At 40.6% G+C, this 19194-nt stretch overlaps 2 protein-coding genes across 6 annotated transcripts in view; one reads left to right on the forward strand and one right to left on the reverse strand.

The window, feature by feature from the left end:
• The window catches only part of LOC122622276 (headcase protein), an 83623-nt gene that overhangs the window by 22220 nt on the left and 42209 nt on the right, over nucleotides 1-19194 (forward strand). Inside the window, exon 2 of the mRNA XM_043800603.1 lies at nucleotides 10420-10516. Coding sequence (XP_043656538.1) covers nucleotides 10420-10516 — 97 coding nt within the window. The remainder of the gene's footprint in view (nucleotides 1-10419; nucleotides 10517-19194) is intronic.
• Nucleotides 6835-7956, reverse strand: LOC122622277. 5 transcript variants are annotated; one of them, XR_006326287.1, is made up of 5 exons: nucleotides 7754-7956; nucleotides 7590-7672; nucleotides 7401-7536; nucleotides 7188-7340; nucleotides 6835-7117 (listed from the first exon to the last, which is right to left on the reverse strand). XR_006326287.1 is itself a non-coding variant. In XM_043800605.1 (4 exons), exons 1-4 carry the CDS (start codon nucleotides 7872-7874, stop codon nucleotides 7258-7260), a joined length of 423 nt encoding a protein of 140 aa, XP_043656540.1. In that variant the 5' UTR covers nucleotides 7875-7955; the 3' UTR covers nucleotides 6836-7257. The 5 variants fall into 5 exon arrangements, 4 of the variants coding, with proteins under 4 accessions (XP_043656540.1, XP_043656542.1, XP_043656541.1 ...); XM_043800605.1 differs by having other exon boundaries at nucleotides 6836-7340; nucleotides 7754-7955; XM_043800607.1 differs by having other exon boundaries at nucleotides 6838-7340; nucleotides 7744-7893.

The raw sequence follows: 19194 nt of genomic DNA on the forward strand, positions 1-19194 counted from the left end.
AGGGGAGGTGGTTGCTTGTTTTTTTGCTTTATTTTCTACCATATACCATATACCATTTTCATTTGTGCTTCAACAATATGCGTTGGCTGACCACAGACAACAATTACACAATTATGCGCGAGAAGCGCGGGGAACGTGCCGCAAAAGCCTTGAATTAATTAAAAATCTAAGCCTAAGCTTGGCGGTCATAAATAAGCCAGACGGTCGCAGTAATATAACAATGCCACTGGCCAACGATAATGTTGTTTGCCCTGCCAGCCAGCCAGTTAGCCAGTCAGCCACAAGAAGAAAGGCACATGAAAACGATTTTGTAACACAACACACATTTTGTAGCACACATCAGTACGAAACATGATTGAGAAAATCAGAAAATATGAGCACATTTTAAGGAGTTTGTCCATTGGATAATTGCAATTAAAGTTTAAGACCGATTTGCTTGGAATGGCGACTCGTACAGTGCGAGACATGGCTATAAAGACGTTTATGGCTTGCTGAGTGATGGGTTTTATAGTGTTTTCAATATATCCTATTATATAAAGGAATCTGATTTCAGCTTTTGTTTCATAATATGCTAGTTGAGAGGAATAAACATATGTACAAATAATTTCTTTAATTGAAATACGTTTTTGTTTAACTTTACATAGCTACCAAAGTTTTTGTTTCGAAATCTCTTACAGTTTTCCTACGCACTGTAGTCGTGCCTAATTGAATGCATAAATCAAACGAGTGCATTCATTTAGAGTCCTCAATCCCGCCCCTCGTTGGCATGTCAAGTGTCAGTTGCACAAAACTCTGAAAATGTGGATTGAAAATGGGTGGAGTTCAAATCACCTCGAATCGTGCCTTTGTCTATCGGCATCGGCGTCCCAAAGAAATAGTTAGGCACACAAAAAAAAAAATAACTCAAAAAACACACAACAAATAACACAAAAAAAAACTAAAAAATAACAAATGAAACGTAAATCGATGATGGAGCACTGGAAAATATTGCCAATTAGAATTAATGTGGGCACTCGCGATGAGATTTCAGCTTCGCAGACATGTTTCCAATTATTTTTGAATATTTCTCTGCTATTTGCACTTGGCGGTACTGACTTGACTGACTGCGCGCTGCCGCTGCCTTCGAAAAGTAACGAAAAGTACATTGATTTATCGAGGAAGTTTGCCGAAATCAAAGAGTCGCCGCTGACAGCTCAATTTGTCATGAGATACAGATATGCAGACACGTATCTCAAAGATACACATCTGGGCTTGGGCTTCAGCTCGACCTTCTCCTTGTTGCTATTTGCCCAAAGATCCACCAACTGGTATTACGCATGGGAGTCTGCGAGCATTCCCAGATATATTTCCTATCCCCTGTTTGAGCTGCACAAATATGTATTGATCACGAATTCCGCGAAGTGCAAACAAACTTCAAAATTTGGCAGATTTGCTGGCAAATTCAGTCAAGGAGAACAGGCAACTAATGCCTAAATATTTGGCTTACAGTTTAGCTGGCATGCAACTAAATGATGATCAAGGAATATACAAAGCGCGTCCTAATGAAATAACTTTTAAGTATATCCCCAAGTCTTTCTTATACGATATATCGTATGTAATACTTTCATAACTTACCCACTTACCCTTGTAACTCCAGTAAATACACGCATTGGTATGCAAATGTTTTTCTTTCTCACGAAATTCTTGGGCTAAGTGTAATTAAATGAGTTTGCCCAGCGAAACTAAGAAACGCAGACATTAATTTAGCAGAAAATAATATTCAAATGTGTCTGGGCCTGGCTTACACATGTTGCCCATCGATCTGTCGCCTGCTCTGGCTCACTTGCCCCTCCTCTATTGAAACATTTGAATACGAAATAAAATGTTAGTGGCTCGCAAAAGTTGTGGCAATTAATTTGACGCCTCTGGAAAAAAATGTGTCCCCACATGTGCTGTATGCTGTACGCTGTATGTTGTGTGTTGTATGTTGTTTGTTGTGTGGTGTCTTGCAAAAGAGCCAGAAAATCCATTTTAATTGCAAAAACTGTGCGTGTGGCATGAGAAGTGAAAAGGGATCAAGTCACAGTTGCCGCCTGGCCTGCTCCATATACATACATACATATGTGTATCTGTATGTGCATGGCATATAGATACTATGGTAGATCTATGAACTTGCCACCGCAAAACACGCGAGCTGCTGCGGTCTAGTTGCTGCCCCCTCCGTTTAGTTTGGCCCCACAAAAACTTGGCAACTTTGCACATTTGCCCCAACTGCTCGCCAACCAGCACTGCATATTTGTCCAAAGTAATGAGACTTTTCACAGCTCTTTTTTTTCCTTTTTCTGTTTTTTTTTTTTTTTTTCGGTTTTGTAGTGTTTTCTGGTGTAGCGCAGCGTGAAGTCGAAGTTGTCTCCTAGACAGCCTCGAAATGCATTATGGGAATTTTGTGGCATTTTCATTACCAGCTGCCCTCCTCCTTCCTCCTCGTTGACTTCATTTCACATATGAGTCTGGCTCTTGCAGTGTGTCTTAGTTTTAATTTGTTTGCGATTAACACGCGAGTGTAAAAAATAGTTACAAGTATTATACGTCTTTTTCGTGATTCATTTTGGGGGTGAGGCCTCAAAAATGGGAGGTACGCGATTAGGTAAGATTAAAAAAGGATTAGCTATACTCTGAGAGGAAACCATGACGGTTTCGGGTTATAAAAATGTTTAAAAACTCCGTTTAGAAACATCGAATAGCAATTCAAGCCAAGGAGCGTGAGATGTTTTTCCTTTCATCGGTTTGTCTTGATTTTGTTCCAGCTGAAGGAGCCCTGAATTCCTGACCAGCAGCTGCTGACGCGGGCAAATTTATTGGAGCCCCTATTAGTGCCCTTTCCATTGGCAGATTTTATTTTATTTTATTTTCTGCAAACACCTCTTTTTGTGCGGCCCGCCTGACCGCTCGCAATTAATTAGCGGCAATGAGCTGTTGCCTCTGCCTCCAAAGTTTCGGTTTCAGTTCCAGAATTTCTAGACTCGGTTTGTATACATCGACTAATGTGCGTCGTTGTTGGTGCTGTTTGTGTTGTTATGGGTCTCTTTATGCCGCTGCAACATCCACATTATTTGTTCGTTTCTTGTGCTTTTGCTGCTTGGCTGGCCAATGTCTGGCTAATTTTCTATTTATTTGACCACAAACTCAGATGGAGCACCGCACACACATGGATAAGGCACACTCCGGCTAATTTATGGGTTTCTTGCACTCTTCGCATTGCCCGGGAAAGCCATTAAAGCCTCTATATATATGTATATATATATATTCCCCCGACTGCTGGCCAAGTGCATTTTGGCCTGGCTTAAAGTTTTAGTTCGTGCCGGAAAGGAGAACAGCGCACCCAGAAGGTGCTGCCCTGTTGCTCTTTCGCTGGTGGAGATCCTGGAACTAGTTTACTTTCAGCCGCTGTTGCACGCTCATCAACCTGATTTACCTATTAAATCATGACTTGTTGCACTCAGGAAAAATACTACGTACTACAATAAAATATTTATATCTATATATTACTTAGAAATATAAGCTCTCTTTTCGCTTTTCATTTTGTAAGTACCAAAGTATCTGAAACCGAAATATTATTTATTATTTTCCGTGCATTCAGATTTCCTTTTGCCATTTGTTTAGTGGCCGTCGGCTGTTGGCACACGCCCTCCCCCCAACAATTGCTACTGGGCTTAAAGTTCAGGCCAGGTTCAGACCGAGTTCATGCGTGGCTTGTCAGCCCCTCCCCTCTCACCAGTCACCTCTCCGCTCACCCCCTGGCCCATCAACACTTGGCCTTTGCGGCGGATTCCGATTTGGAATTGCTGTAGAATGACTTTTTGCCATGATTTATGTTTCCACGTTGCGCTTCAAGTGCAACAGTTTGTATTCGGTTGAAAGTGGTAGTGGGTGAGCGAGAAGGTCTAAAGCTTTGAAAAGCCAACTTGTAGCACAATTTATGAACAACTTTTTCCCTACTGTGCTTTATATATAATGTTAAAATTGTATTTTTTATATGATCTTTTCAATTGTCTCTCTGTTATGAGCATGTAAATTTTACTACTGAGTAGCTTCATGTTCGATCATAACTGTTTGGAAAAAGATTAACTTTCGATGTGGGTCGGTCTGGCCTGGCATTTGCTGTTGCTGGGCTGCTGCTTTAATTAGCTCAGCATTGTTTATGCTTATTTCGATTTGTTTCATTTTTCTCCATTACTTTTGCTCCCCCGGTCTTGTATTTTGTATTTTATTAATTAATTTGCCCGCTTCGTACTTGGAACAAAGGCGAATGTGTGGCAAGAAATGTGCTCGTATATCTATCTGTCTGCCTGTGTTTGTGCAAGATCCAACCAACCAGACATAACACACAAGACACAAGACACAAGACATAAGACACAACCCACATGATTAACATTTGCTATTTGCATGGATTAAATCAGAGCCTCTTGGCTAAATTTGCGCAATTAAGCGAAGCTAAAGTTTGTTTCCATTTTCCACTGCAATTTGAGATCGTTTGCAAAGATCGAACAGATGCGATAGTCATTTTGGCCGGGTTCAGTTTGCTTTTGCTTTGCTTTGGTTTGGCTGGCTAAGGGGGGCTGGTTCAACTAAACTGGTTACCGTTTTAAGGCATAAACTACAACAATTAATAACAGCAACAAACGCAGCGGCAACTTTTCATGGTTTCGCTTTACACAGGCAACTGGAAAATGTTTTAAATATTTAGCATCCATTAATCAATTTGCACTCGCCGCTGATCTTGCGCTGCGATGCGGTCAGTTTTTATGCCTGGCTCAGATTTCAGTACAGTAGTTGGTCGATAAAACGCTCTTATAGAGGAAGTGCATAAGCTCGAGAATTGGGAATATCGTTCAGTTGTGTTAATAATACACTTATTGTGTGCCAACTGTTATGTTGGTTTCTATTACAGAAGAGATTTCACATTATTTTATTGCATTACATTTGCATTTTGTAGTTCGTTTATGTTCACTACATTGAATGGCGATAAGGAAAAATTCGATTTAAATGTTAATAAATTGCTGTGGGATTTTATTTATTTCATTTTTTTTTTATTGGCGGGTGCGTGTTTAAAGCCTTGGGAAAAATACAAAAGACAAACCGCACCCAAACAAACAAGGAGAAATGAAAAGCGCAATAAAGGGGAAAATTTGGTAACAGAGAAATGAAAGTCAAATTCGTTTTCTTATTTAATTTGATTTGCCTTTTTCGGTGCGAGATGAAAACTCATTTCGATTTGGATTCGACGCTTGCGGTGCCAACTTTGCCATTTGAAGTGCTATTTCTTACCAAGTCCGATCTCCTCCTACTTTGCATTGATTTATCTTTGCTTGGCCTACTGCAGTTTTTCAATATTCATCTCGCTTAGGGAAAAGTTCAATCAAATGAAGGGGCGTGGCCCAAGGAGGGCGGTGGGTTGGCCAGACTTAATCAATAACCAGAAGCTGCAGCAGCGCCAAACAAAGAAATACATATTTATTGTATTTTATATTTAAAAGTGTAGTGCAGGTGAGAAGAGGGGCTGTGGCCCACAGCCAGTTATTTATGGGAAAAACGTGAGAAGCGGCTATTGCACGAAAACTGTGTACGTCGCTCGTCTATTTACATTTGCCATTATTATTATTATTATTTTTTGCATTGGTTGCGCATTTTGGGCAGCGTCTAATTTATTGAGAGGTGTGGTCCCAAAAAGCCAGAAATAACAGCAATCGCAATCAAATTATCAACTGTACAAATCTCAACGACAATTTGAAGCGCTTGAAGAATCGCACGGACAGGTACTGGGAAATAAAAACAGAAAAATATACTCGCAATTGGCGGCGCCCAGAATTTGGCAATTTATCGATGAATTGCAATCGCAGCTGTGACATTTGTTTGGAGGCCAAACCCAAACCAAAGCTTCGAAAGAAAGAGCTGACCCAAAGAAGCTGCGATCTCCATTCAAATGTTGATGAAGATTGTGTGGTCAAAACGAAAATGAGATCAGTTCAGTTCCAATCGAAGCAGATCACAGTTTGACCGGCAAAACAGCGACCAAACATGAAAACCATTAAATTCGAGGCAGCTGCTTGGAGACACGTCTAAATTTAGCGGGCCTCGAGATATGAGTATCATAGAAAGACAGTTGGTAACAGAAACATAAGGCCAAGACGACATCGGTGAATGTAACTTATCGCAAAACGTTTTTCATACGAATAGCTAGATAATAAAACCTTTTAGACCCATTCAAGCCATTCAGCGCGTTTTCGTTGTACAATATTATCGACTTCTGGAAATTGGATTGCTCCACATTAAACGGTTCTCCATAATCGATTAATGGCATTTTCGAGTGGTACATTGAACACTTTCGGTTTGTAAATTATTAAATCACCCGATTATCGATTATAGCCACCACATGCTCGCTCTCCACATCCGTTGACTTATATTTTTGCCACGCACTGTCAGTGGCCCGCGCTGTATTTGCATAAATTAAACTAATTGGGCGCCAAAGCAAAGTCACCGCAAATGAATTTACATAAACCAATGGATGACTGCACGAGAGGGGTCTCACAGTGGAGCGGGGGATCCACAATCCAAGTTGAAGTGGAGCTCACTGGAGCCGTTGTTTTTGTTTTGTGTGAGGCAATCCCCAATCCCAAGTCGCCAATCGCCAAAACAGAGAAGACTGAGACCCACAGAAATTGAAACATTTCACATTTTTAATTTGTACGTGATAGGGCAAATAGTTTTGCCACTTGATGGGCACCCTCGACCCTCCGCTCCTTTTGTGGCACGGAAAATTATGCAGCACACAAATCAGCTCCAGTTTTTCCTACAATTTTCCGAGTTTCCCCCTCTCGACTTGCACTGCACGCTAACGTGGCAGGGCAGACAAATCGACTATTTTCTGTCTGGCAGCACTTAGCACGTGATTGAAAATTGCCCGGGAATGAAGTGATTGGGTTTCCACTCCTCCGAGAAGGAAAACAGTGGAATAGTATTCCCCTTTCCAGTTCTGATTGCCTGCAATTCATTTACTGCTTCCTTCGTAGTGAATACAAAATATATCTCTCTGTACAAACAATTTGCGGAACTTTGCTCTTTTCGTTTTTCTCTTTGTCTTTGGCATTAAAGGCAAATTTACAAATTAGTGTGAAATTAAGGCCAAAACCGAAAAAAAAAGGAAATACCCAGCGCTAAACCAACACAAAAGGCGCAGAATAAACACTCAAGATCCAGAATTAACGATACCCCTTCGCCTCAGTCGTCGTTTTCGAGGTTGTGTTCCCAGAGAAGGCGTCGCCAATAGGAAAAAGCCACTATCCAAAAATACAGGCTGAAAACTGAATGGAAATTCAGAAATAAGTGACTTGGCTAAACAAAACCATATACAAATCACTTACCCAGGGTAAAAAATACAGGAATCGATTCAAAAATGCAGAAGCTACAACTCAACGCGTAGTCGGTAATAAAGACGGTGCAAAAGATCAGATGGATTATGTTTGTCACCAGATAGATGACCACCAGAACTTCGATCTGCTGTAAGAGATGATATGGGATCAGAAAGTGGACTTGCGGAGGTGATCTCATACCAAGATACTGCTCATCATCAGAAAAATCGATCCAATAAAGTGCACCATATAGGCAGTCCGGCCCATCAGTAAAAAACGGCCATCTGTGTGTAGGAAAATATTGTTTAAATTAATAGGAAGCTTTTAAATCAGAGAACATGAAAGCAGAGCTTACCTCTGCTTACCTTCGCCAACAAAGAACCCCAGGATCGATGCGAAAATCTCGAAAAGCGCCATGAAAAAACATCCCGCCCGTAGATTCACGCAGCAGCAACAGGATTTCAGCCTAAGTCCCCGACATTTCATCTCTTGTTTGACAGCAGGCCAAAGGCCTCGTCAGATCCAACCTCCCACCCTAAAAAAGTCCAGCTTTAAAATGGGAAGGTCACACTGCCGAAAAGACTGCTTCTAGGTGCACCTTGGTCACTCTATTTGATTAGAGGTGTCAATAAAATGCTATACTTTTCAGCCGTATAAGAACAAATATTTGGCTACAAAATAGCTTATATGGCACTTCAGTTTTGCTTGTGTATCATTTTTTTTTTGGTTTTTTTTTTTCGGCCATTCAAGGTCGGAGTCAGCTGCTCGGAACATGTGATAATGTTTGGTATTCTAATTTGAAACGCCTTTGTCTTGGCTGCTCAACTCATTTGGCTCATTCAATTTGACAGGCGACGGAAGCGACGCCGCCTATAAATTACAGCACATTCATGGGTCTTGAATTTGGACCTGGTTTTTGATTCCGCCACTCGGACTTCAGCAGCTGTGTGTCTGCACATCACTTTCAACTCAATTCAAGTCCGAAATTCCAGACAGGAAGAACCGGCCAGCCCCCAAATCCAATGCCCCTTGATTGTTCCAATGACAGCTATATGCTATAAGCTATATAAGCTATATAGCTGGAGCTGACAGGAGGCGGATCTGACTCATAGATCTCGAAACGAATGCAAAATTCGGCCAAAATGGCATCGGAAAATAAAGCAAACTTATACTCTGCTTTAACGAGATGCCTGATTGGAAAATGGCCATAAAGCTTGCAGTCGATGAATGTAATAGTCATTAAATCAGTCGTTTTATAACTATAACTGTAAATACCTATACTAACTTACATTGATTAATTTCGAAAATGTCATAAAAATTTGGCTGTCTTGTCAATTAAAAAACGATTCAATTCGCCAATTGCAATGTGGTAATAAACCAAATAAATTTGATTAATTCATAGCCCATGCAAATACGATGTTCGATTTAATTCTCGCACGTTGTGTGCACCCCCATAAAGAAAGGGTACACTCATAAAAATTAAGATCGCTTTCGATAGCAAGCTCTTGCTATTCTCCACTCTGCAGGGAAAGAATGAGCCAGAGCACACGTGTTCGGGCCAAAAATGAACAATAATAGGCGGTGGGAAGGCCAAAGCAGCGCATTTGGGCCATTAAAATTCATTAGCCGTGCACATCTCGATCTGGAGTGCGAGATCCGATCAATAAAATAAGCAAACAATAAAGAGCGGGTCGAGCACATTCGATTCGATATAAACGGCGATCTGAACTGACCAGCAGCTGTGTTTTTCGATTCGAATTAAAATTCATATTGCCCAAATTAGCAGCCAACATCTCGAGGGGCACATGTTGTGGGTGGTTGAAGTGGGGAATGGAAGAACGCTTGGCTTAATTAACCTTTCAAAATTGAATTTCCTCACCGCCTGTAATTGTTTTAAAAATAAATTACAAATTTGCACCGCTCGGCTGGCTGATTAGCGCAAGTCGATGACTAACTCGAAAATGACGCGACATTCGGTCTGCTTTGTTTATGTTATATAATCGAAGTCAAGGTGTAAATAAACAGCGTATTATGGCATTTCTAATGGCTCAGCTTTCGCGTCCCACAACCAGATAAGGTATTTTTACTTTACTCGACTTTTATACTTTTTGTTGTAGATAAGTTGAAATTCCACATACGCTAAATGGGGGTCCACCGCCCCCCCCTCGCAAGTTGATAAGAGCGAGTGAGAGCGCCGTAGAAATAAAATTAAAATTTAAATAAAACCGGAGGGGGTAAACAAAAAAAAAAAGGAAAAAAAAGGAAAAAAAACGAAACAAAGCCAAACGAAATCTATTCAATGTCAAGGTCAACAAATGAATTCGACTGTTGTGTCCCATGTCGTTTCTTCTCTCACTGCTTTTGCACATTTGCTGTTTGCTTTCGTTTTCTTTTTCGTTTTCTTGTTAATTTTATTGTATATTTCTGTAGATTTTTTTCTTTGCCTTATATTGGCCATTGTTGATAACTTTATTTGCTTTGGCCGTAGGCGATATAACAAGCTGAAATGAAAATATGGCAAAAATTCCCAGCACACCCCCCTTGAAAGTTGCTGGGGGGATTTAAAAATAATTTTATTTGTTTTAATTGTATAATGTCATTCCTAAGCTTTTAAGGCCATTCGAGCAACTTTTGTTTCAGTTTTATTTCGGTCCCTCTGACGTCAGTAAAAGTGTGCAAAGTAAATGAAAAGAAATTTCATTATACTTGCATATGGAGACTACTAGAAAGTCACGTAGTATTCGATTAGTCAGAATAATGCCAAGTTACGTGGCTTATGGCCAATATGTATAGCAATATTTACATAAGCGCATAGTTCGGAGTGGGAAATCCTTATCGCCATTGCATCCGGCTTGAATTTGAATTCAAATTCGAATTGGAGACTGAAGGAATTTCCGCTCGCCTGTCATATTTGCAATTTTCCAGCTGTCAGAGAATTTACATTTTTATTTAGAGGAATTTGTGCATTCACTTTATATGCGCTTATCTATCTTTTACTGATTTATGCATATTTTTCTGCGATTCTTTTCAGCTCCACATCTGGCTGCAATGGGATCTTTTCGCGTCGCCTGGACTTTTCGTCGTTCAATTTGCTGCCAAAGACTCGTTTGAATTCTTATCAAGTCAAGGTGAGTTATGTCCATGAATAAATATGCACCAGTCCTAGGGTATTCACTCGCACACACTCATTCACAATGTGGCTTATTATTCACCCATTGAGAAACCGCAAAGTTAGCTCAACTTAACTCAACTCAACTCACAACGAATCGAATCCGCCTTCTTGGAAGGAAAGGCAAACAAATATCTGCCTGACTTGACAAACTTGCAATTGGATATGCCTCGGTTTAGACGTAGAAGTAGATGGCTCTTGACTTGACAGTTTATTTTTTTGTTGGATTAGATAATTTCCAGCTGGTCTGCGGAGGCTGCCAGGCTGAGCTAGATTTCCCGGGAAATGCAGCGTAGAAAAATGCAAATATTCATTGTCTAAGCTGTTTTTGCAGTCACATGAGCAGCGCACCAAATAAACAACTTGAAAGTTGTGTGAAGAACAGTGCTAGTATTCTAATATTTGCAGTATATTATTAAATATAAATATTATTGAAAAATGAAATCGAAATCTGTTCTCTCGGTGCACTTCATCTTCGATTGTGAATGAGTGCATTGAAAGGCAATCAAGGGGAAAAGTCTTTGGGCCTGCTGCTTATCTTTCAATCTCCGCCGCCTCTCATTCAGTTTTTCCCGCCCCTGCCCTCCCTTCAATATGGGCTCCTATATTACCCCGATTCCCCTGCGAATTGTTTCGGATTTCTGTTTACACTCGGTGTAATGCCCAGCCAAACAATTTCATGGTTGTGGGAGTAAGAGAGATGGCTGGCTCAAGTGTAAGTTGATTTCAATTGTGCGCCACTGCACTGAAAGAATACTACCTACACAATAAAATCTAGCTATTACTATTTGAAGTAAACAAAGTATAGAAGAATAATATATTTCTTTCGGTGCCCTGGCAGTCATTGGATTTGGAGATTGGGCCCCGCTCAAACCCTTCGAACTGAACTGCTGCACATTGTTGTGGATTATGCTCGGTTGAATCCCAATGTTGCTGCCGCTGCTGCTGCTCCCTCCGATTGATATATATGATTGGGCTTGTGGTTAAGGCGGGCACACGGCTATTGAACCGAGTAAAACCGATTTGGAGCCGCAGGTCTGGGCTGGGAATTGCTTCAAGTGGCAATTAGCGAGCCTCCAAGGCGAACTTCACCATTTGCGGTTGTCAAACCGTCCAACCGAAGCTCATCCTGGTCAAAACTCATGAAATCATAACATATACATATGTATGTATATGTACATGGATGCACAAGTCCTTGGAGTGCGCCTTAAATATTTCATAAGCAGCAGACTGAGTGGCAAGGGCGAATTTGCGAATTTCCAGCAGGACAATTGGGGGAAAATCCTGGAATGAACCCCAGCTACCTACCTCACCTGTCCATCTCGCCTTTGGGTTTGCTGCCACCCGAGAGAGAGAGCTTTGAATACGTTTTGCGTAGCCAAAAATTGTATCTGGCGAATGTATCTGTATCTGTATCTGCAGCTGGTCTCGCAATTTCCCTTTTGGCCAACTTATGCGATGTCTGCACGCAGCAGCCAAAATGCAGAAAGAGAAGGCATTGTCTGTCTGGCAGCGAATTGCTTTTAAAAACTTTACAATTCAATCTCTGGCTTGCTCCTTTTTTGGCATGCATTCCGAATTGCATTTCGTATTGAATTTATAAATATTTAATGCCATTCAAAATGCCATGCAACCCTAGGAAATTTCGTTTTTGTTTAAACTGTCTAGGATTTGATGGTTAGAAGTTTTGTTTTATTTTTTTGTTAGCCCGGCTTAAAGGACTGGAACAGAAATAGAAAAGGAAAATTCAAGTTTGCCGGGCAAAGTTTTTCCTGTTTGCCCAAAGGATTTTTCGACTAATCCCCAAGTCAAACAAAACGGATCAGAAGCACAAAAACACCTAAAAAAAAAATAAAATAGTAAAACCGGTTCGCGGTTCGTCATAATTAAGACAAGTCAACTTGTTAATCATCCAGCAATTTGCTGTGGCACTCAATGATTCCCGAAAGGGTTGTTGCAACGCCTCGCTGATTTTTTAATCAGCATATCATAGACTTCTGGGGGTTAACCTTTTTCCCAATCAGCTGTCGACATTTTGGCTGTCAGGGGATTTGCGTCAAAAAAAAGAGCGTACAAAACAAGCAAGGCAGCTATAATTATAATTAACACAGCTCCGGGGATTGAACTTCATACCAACTCGTACTCTGCACATCTGCTAATTGTTTCGGCTCTTCCTTAATCCTTTCCTTGTTATAATTTCATATTTATTTTTTTTATTTTTAGCGGGGTGTGACCATTGATGCTGATGATTCAGGCGAGATCTGCTCTGCTCCGTTTTCTGCGCGTTTTTAATACGCCAATCAATCTTTGTCTCTGGCGAACTTTAAGCAAGAAAATAAGTTTTTATATAAATGATTGATGAGCGCTCGCTCTGCCATGTGTGTCTGTGCTTTTTGCTCCGAAATCGCAAACGCAATCGCAGTCTGAATTTTCAAATTTGAATAGAAATAAATAAAAGTACGTTCGTTTGTTGCCTGTTTGCGATCATCATTTTTTCTACTCGCCTTTCTATTCCAAACTGACACTACACATCAGAGGCATTTCCTTTTGCTTCTTGCTGGCGGAAATTTTCCCGAGCTGTTGTCAAACTCAAAATTTGAAGGGAAACGACAGGCACTTATTGGTTTCGTATACCACTTTTTTTGGATGCTCTCAGCAGGAAATTATGTGTGGAACATTTAGGAAACTAGTTGCCAAGTTTCAAATAAAGTGGAAAAAGTAATGGATTTTGAAGACATTAAAATAGTTTTGAAAGGGTATTTAGTGCTCAGCTATGTCTTTTATTTTTTTAGTGTGCCCTGGGGTGGCGACACTTTTCCAGATTGATGGCTGCACATTCAGTGCGCCAAGAGTTTGCCGTTTTCCGTTTGCAGTTCTTTGCCAGTGTCAGCGAATTTTGAGCCGAATTCCAGCGGAGGCAAAAATTCAGTTGATGGGCGCCACTGGACAGACCCGAAATTTATGCAGTCTCTGTCACACACATAAAAACCGGGCTCTCCAAAGGATTGCAAAAAATGTGGCATATGCGCTATGCTATCCAACGGTCGTTGCAATGTGCAAATTCCACTCGGAATTAAATTTTATTAAAGCCAGTAAATTTATGCAAAAGTTCTCCATCTCAGACATGTCTACGCCCACTCAGGTGCGAGTGGAATTGCTTCGGGCCATGTTTGCCAAAGTTGTTGCCATTGTGGCCATTGTTGCTGGTGTTGTTGGTGTTGCTGTTGTGCGCGGATGTTGCTGATGGAGTTTGGCTGCCCGTCGTCTGCTCTTCTTGAGGAGTGATGTGCGTCGCTTGACTGCCTTAAACATGACATTTATTGTAACTGTCTTTCGGGAGGCTACCTTCGCAGCAAGCTCCGCCACTTCCGCCGCCCCCAGTTGGAGCTGCCACTGCACAGAGCGGAAAATTGGAGGGGCACAATGGAAAGTAATGATTCAAGGTGGCTAGTTCTCAGAACAAGCTTGTTGTAGTTCAAATTATTGCAACTGATTATTCTAGATAGCTCTTTGTATAAATAACACTTTTGTTAGCATTAATAACTAACTTTTATTTTCTCAGTGCAGTCGCTGTTGTCATTTAAGCATTTGATATGCATTGTGTTGTGTCTGTCTGCGTTTGGTTGATTCTGTGTGTGTGTACTTATAGATCTGCTGGCCGTGTGTGTGTTGTGTGTTTGCCAGACGGCGCCAAACGTCGACAGTCATTGTCATGGCAACATGTTGCAGACACCGCTGCAGTTGTTGTTGCTGCTGCTTGCATTGCTGCTACTGCCGCTGCAGCGGCCAGACAAACATTGAGTACTCCACTTCATTTAACCCCCCACTCACCACCCACCATCACCCCCTTCTTTCGCCAACTGGCATGTCCCCCTTCGCTTATCATCCATTTATTTCAATTTCTGCACTTTTGCGTGGTGCAAATTGCACAAAATTTGCTCAAGTGCCTCCAAAGTGCACAATGAAAATGAATAATTATGTTCGGCTGCATTGGGCTTGTGTACGACTTTTCCTCGTGCTTGCTTCTTATCCCCTTGTCGTTTGGTATGCTTAATTAAATGCCTTCGAGGCAGTGACAAAAACATATTTCTAATAAGCAAGTAGACAAATGTACAATTGTGGCTAACAAAATAGTGGCGCGGCCAGAAATTCACCAAGTGATTATTGCTTTGAAATTTGTGGTCTATAAAAACACCCCACTTAACTTAAACACATCGTTCGATAATCGAATTTATTAATAATGATATCGTTATTATCGGTAGGTTTCGAAAGATTAGCATATCACAGGTGCTATTATCTTAAGGACATTTAAGCACATTTATCTGCTTTACCAAGAAGCCAGTTCATCGACCCAACAGCTTATGGCCTTTTTCGGTAGTCGGTTTTGAATGGCATTTTGTGGGGAAAATTTAATTTCAATTTTCCTCATCAACTTATTGCGGTTATGTCTCTTTCGCACCCCCTCAGGCCATCTCTTTCTTGCGGAGCTGTGCTGTGTGTGTGGGTGATTTTGGGCATTTCCCGTCGTTAGCTTGGTCGCCTGGATGGGACAGGCGCAGGATAATGTCGGCGCCGTCCTTGTCCCTCTGCAAAAAGGAGACGCAAGGACATACGGACAAACGGACGGACAGGGACGAAGACATGTACTGACAGACATTGAGAATGATTGAAAGAGAGGGGCCCAGAAGACAGAAGCCAGAAGACACACGGCAGAAGACCCAGCGACCGACATTGAAATGTTGTTGAACTTGCCTCGCTTTTCTGCCTCCATAAACAGAGATGCCAAATGTCAACCCAGGTGGATATGGATGTGGAAATGGATGGGAATGTGAATGTGGTTGTGGATTATGGGAAAAGGTGAGGCTGATGGGCAGCGCTCAACGGAGACATCAAGGCTGGCAGTCTGTCCTGTCCGTCAACTCGTATTGAATATTTGCTATCACATCGATTAGCTCGCCGTGAAGGCTGAAAACAAAGTGTAAAAATCACAAGCAGCAGAATAATTTCTTTAAAATATTTGGAAGCAAATTGCCGTTTTGCTTAAAAATTAAACCTGGGAATATTTTCATACTAATTGCAGAAATTGCAACAATGGTCACTTAAGCTGTCGCCAATATATTTATAATCTAATTAGAGTTGAAAAAGTAAGCGATTAGGAAGTTTGCAGTAACTAATTAAACAATTACTTCAGTACTTTACACATTTTTAATGCTTAAATGATATTTTATGTTATTTTGAAATCATTTCGCGCCGCACTCATTCCACAGTGAACTCTCGTTGGCTGCGCTAATTACAACCGCAAATGCTAAAAAGGCGCGCATTAAACAAATTTAAAATGCATTGACTTGCGATGTTAACGAGCACGCATACAGACGCACATTTATTTAACCTAAAAAACGCAAAAACACTTCAAAGTCTGCTGCCCACACATCCAAAAAACAAAAAACAGCAACAAAAAAAAAAAGCACACATGTCAGCGTCATTTGCATTCGACAATTAAGCATTTGTTTACAATCCACAACAGCAACAATAAAAACAATAACACCAGAGTGAGAAAACCAGCAGCAACAACAAAGTGTATTCATTTTTTTGTTGTTATTTTTTAATGTTCATTCCTCGCTTGAGTTAATCTCACACCCACCAAACTTCGACGTTGTCTCGTCTCAATTTTTATGATTTCATTTAGATTTATCGCACACACACACGAAAAGTTGTGCAAATAACAACAAAAGCGCGGCTTTGTTTATAACAATTGCACAAATCTTTTTTTGTAAGTGTATTTATTACTTAGCTTGAGGAGGTGTCGGAATTTTCGTATTCCGATTCGAGGCCTCAATAAACATAAAAATCGAAAATGCTTAAGGTTTCCAAATGGCTAAAAGTGCAGCAAGGCCGCTTGACTGACATTTCAATACAGCTTCCACTTAAATGTATACTTAAAAATACTTGTTTTAAAAGTAAGCCACTAAAGAGGAAAAATGCAATGTTTGCAGAAAATCAAATTAAAAAGTTATCGCTGGCCAGGTAATTATTTGATTGAATTAATGAAAATAATGTTGCATTATTCGCTGAATTGGAATTATTTATCGAGGCATTTATTCAACAAACCTTAAATATTTCATATATTTATCACTTGTTTCTTCTGCAATTTTCCGCATTTCTTTCTCGCTGGAAAGTTAATTGAAATTTTTAAGGCTCGGCCTGGAATTGTTTTCGTCGTTGATGTGCTGCAGTTGCAGTTGCAGTTTGAAATTGCAGCTGCCGTCTGAGCCACTGAACCACAACGGGTTGCAATTTTGTTTTGTGTTTTTTAACGCTTCATTTGCCTTGAAGAGCTGGCGAACTGGAGAAATTGGCCAAAATGAGGGGGAAATGGAATGGAATGGTGGCAGTAAAAAGCGAGTATGAGGATGAGGTGCAGTCTGCAAATGTAATTTATATGTACGCTACTTTTATTCCCCATCTCATCTCCTCTCCTCTCACTTATCTTCAGTTCAGTTCACTTTATTCCATTCCACATTTCATTTGTTGTGCGAGTGAATTTCGGGGATTGTTTGCCTTCAAGTCCCGGCAATTGTATGACAGCTGGCTGACTGACATAATGTCCGATTGGCCCGATGCTAATGACGATCATCAGCACTGCAATCATCATCGTGATCATCGCCATTAACATCATTATCATCATGTGTCGAGCGCTTTCAAGTGTTCAAGTGTCAGAGATGTCGAGTCAAGCAACTGCAACTGGAGAGCTTATTGAAAATTATTGTAATTCGCCGGAACGTCTGGCCCCAGATTCATGAATACTACTACTATACTGTATACCCCCCATGCCCATTTAGTAAGAAGGAAAAAAACAACATTTTAATTGAATCGATTTCAGCACTGGCGATGACATAATTCCTATGGAGTGCCACCCTCAACTAAAGTCGAGTCACCTACCTACATGTTCACCCTCCTCGTATTCAGCTCTATAAATCTCCTTAGTTTGGCGCTAGTTTTAATGCGCCATGTTTTCGATTTTCCAGTTGACTTTGATTTATGCTACATTTTTCTCTTAATTGTTGGCTGGTTTTTCACGCTGGCGAAAATGTGGGGGAATGTCAACATATGTGAGCGAAATTCAATTAAAATTTTCCTCGACTCGATCACACTTTTTGTAGACACACAAAAGTGTACACAAAATGCGATTCGGTTGAGGGCTGCAGTCTTTAGTTTTATTTGCGTTAATGAAAATAAATTGCTTAATTTGTTTAGTGTAGTGGTAATGTTTCGCTGTTCTCCGCGACGAGGGGCATGCGAAAATAAATTTAAATGTTTTTCGGCTGACATGACAACCGACAAAAACAACAAGGCCAGTTGGTGCATAAACAAAAGTAAATGGAAAATGTTAATTATGCTCTTTTTTTTTTACTACCCAAATTGCAATGACATTCGGCGGTTTTTTTAACGCCCATAAGTTTCGGTCATAGGTCCTTGGAAAATCGCCTCAAGTATGAAAACTTTGTTAGCAAAGATCGTTGACTGGCTTTAGCTGATGGCCAAATAATCGAACGATATTGCTGAGCTGCTCTGAGCCGGGCCAAATGCTTTTTATGGCCAATTCGCATGCAGCACGACAGGGACAACGTCATTATCCCCGCTCGCCTCATCTGCTTTTATCCCAATGTGCGTTGGAATCACCAATTTCTGGCCATAAAATCAAAGAGAGAACAAGTTGCCCATTGTGGCACCCATCCCTGAAGTGTTCACTTTTATCCCTTGCAACTTGCAACATTTGCTGCATACTTTGGTGTTGCAGTCATAACGATTCCTAAGCTGACTTTATGCTGGCCATTATCGAAGGATCTGGTTAAGGGTGCATCCTTGTTGGTTTTCGTTTCAATTTCCTATTTTTTCGAGTTTTTTAATGCCTTTCAAGAGGCTATTATGCTTTTTTGAGATGCATTTTATGTACAATGCTTTTTTTTAAGGTTTAAGCTTATTATTTATTGGAAATACTTGCAGTTTCTTGGCGCTTTCTGTTTTATTTTACCAATTTGTGTTTAAATTTGTGTGGTTCCTTTGGCAGTTTTTCGGTGCTCGTCTGTCTACAAAGTTGCCAATTAGGCGAAAACTTTTTAATAACAGCAGCTGCAGTGGCGACCTGAACTTCTTCGCTCCATTTCCCTGCCACTTGAAGTTCCCTTTTTCCTGTTTTATCTTTTTGCTTTCGTCCAGCCAGTGACCTCGTTCAATTGAGCAATTGTTGTTGCTGCTGTTTTATTTTTTATATACACATATATATGTATATCTTATTTTTGCTCTTTTTTGCCACTTCGCTTCGCTGAGCAGATCCAACACCTGTCACCCTCGAAAAAGTAGCAGAAAAAATGCGCTTTGAACCTGAAAAATGGAAGAAGAAAGCCAGGGGACGACCAATCAATTTCATGACAAAGCTTCGCGCCCGTTCACCATTTACCATTCACCATTTTTGGCTTTATTCCGAAATTCCGAATTTAAATATCAAATATTTACAGTTATGGCCATAAGCGGAGGGAGGGGGTGAGGCGAAAAAAAAAGGAATATCAACTTTTATTGCCCAGGACCCCGGCTATTTATTGTCTGCCGGTTCAGACACCTTACACCGTATTTACTTTT

This window comes from Drosophila teissieri, chromosome 3R, assembly GCF_016746235.2.
Source record: "Drosophila teissieri strain GT53w chromosome 3R, Prin_Dtei_1.1, whole genome shotgun sequence".
Taxonomy (NCBI): domain Eukaryota; kingdom Metazoa; phylum Arthropoda; class Insecta; order Diptera; family Drosophilidae; genus Drosophila; species Drosophila teissieri.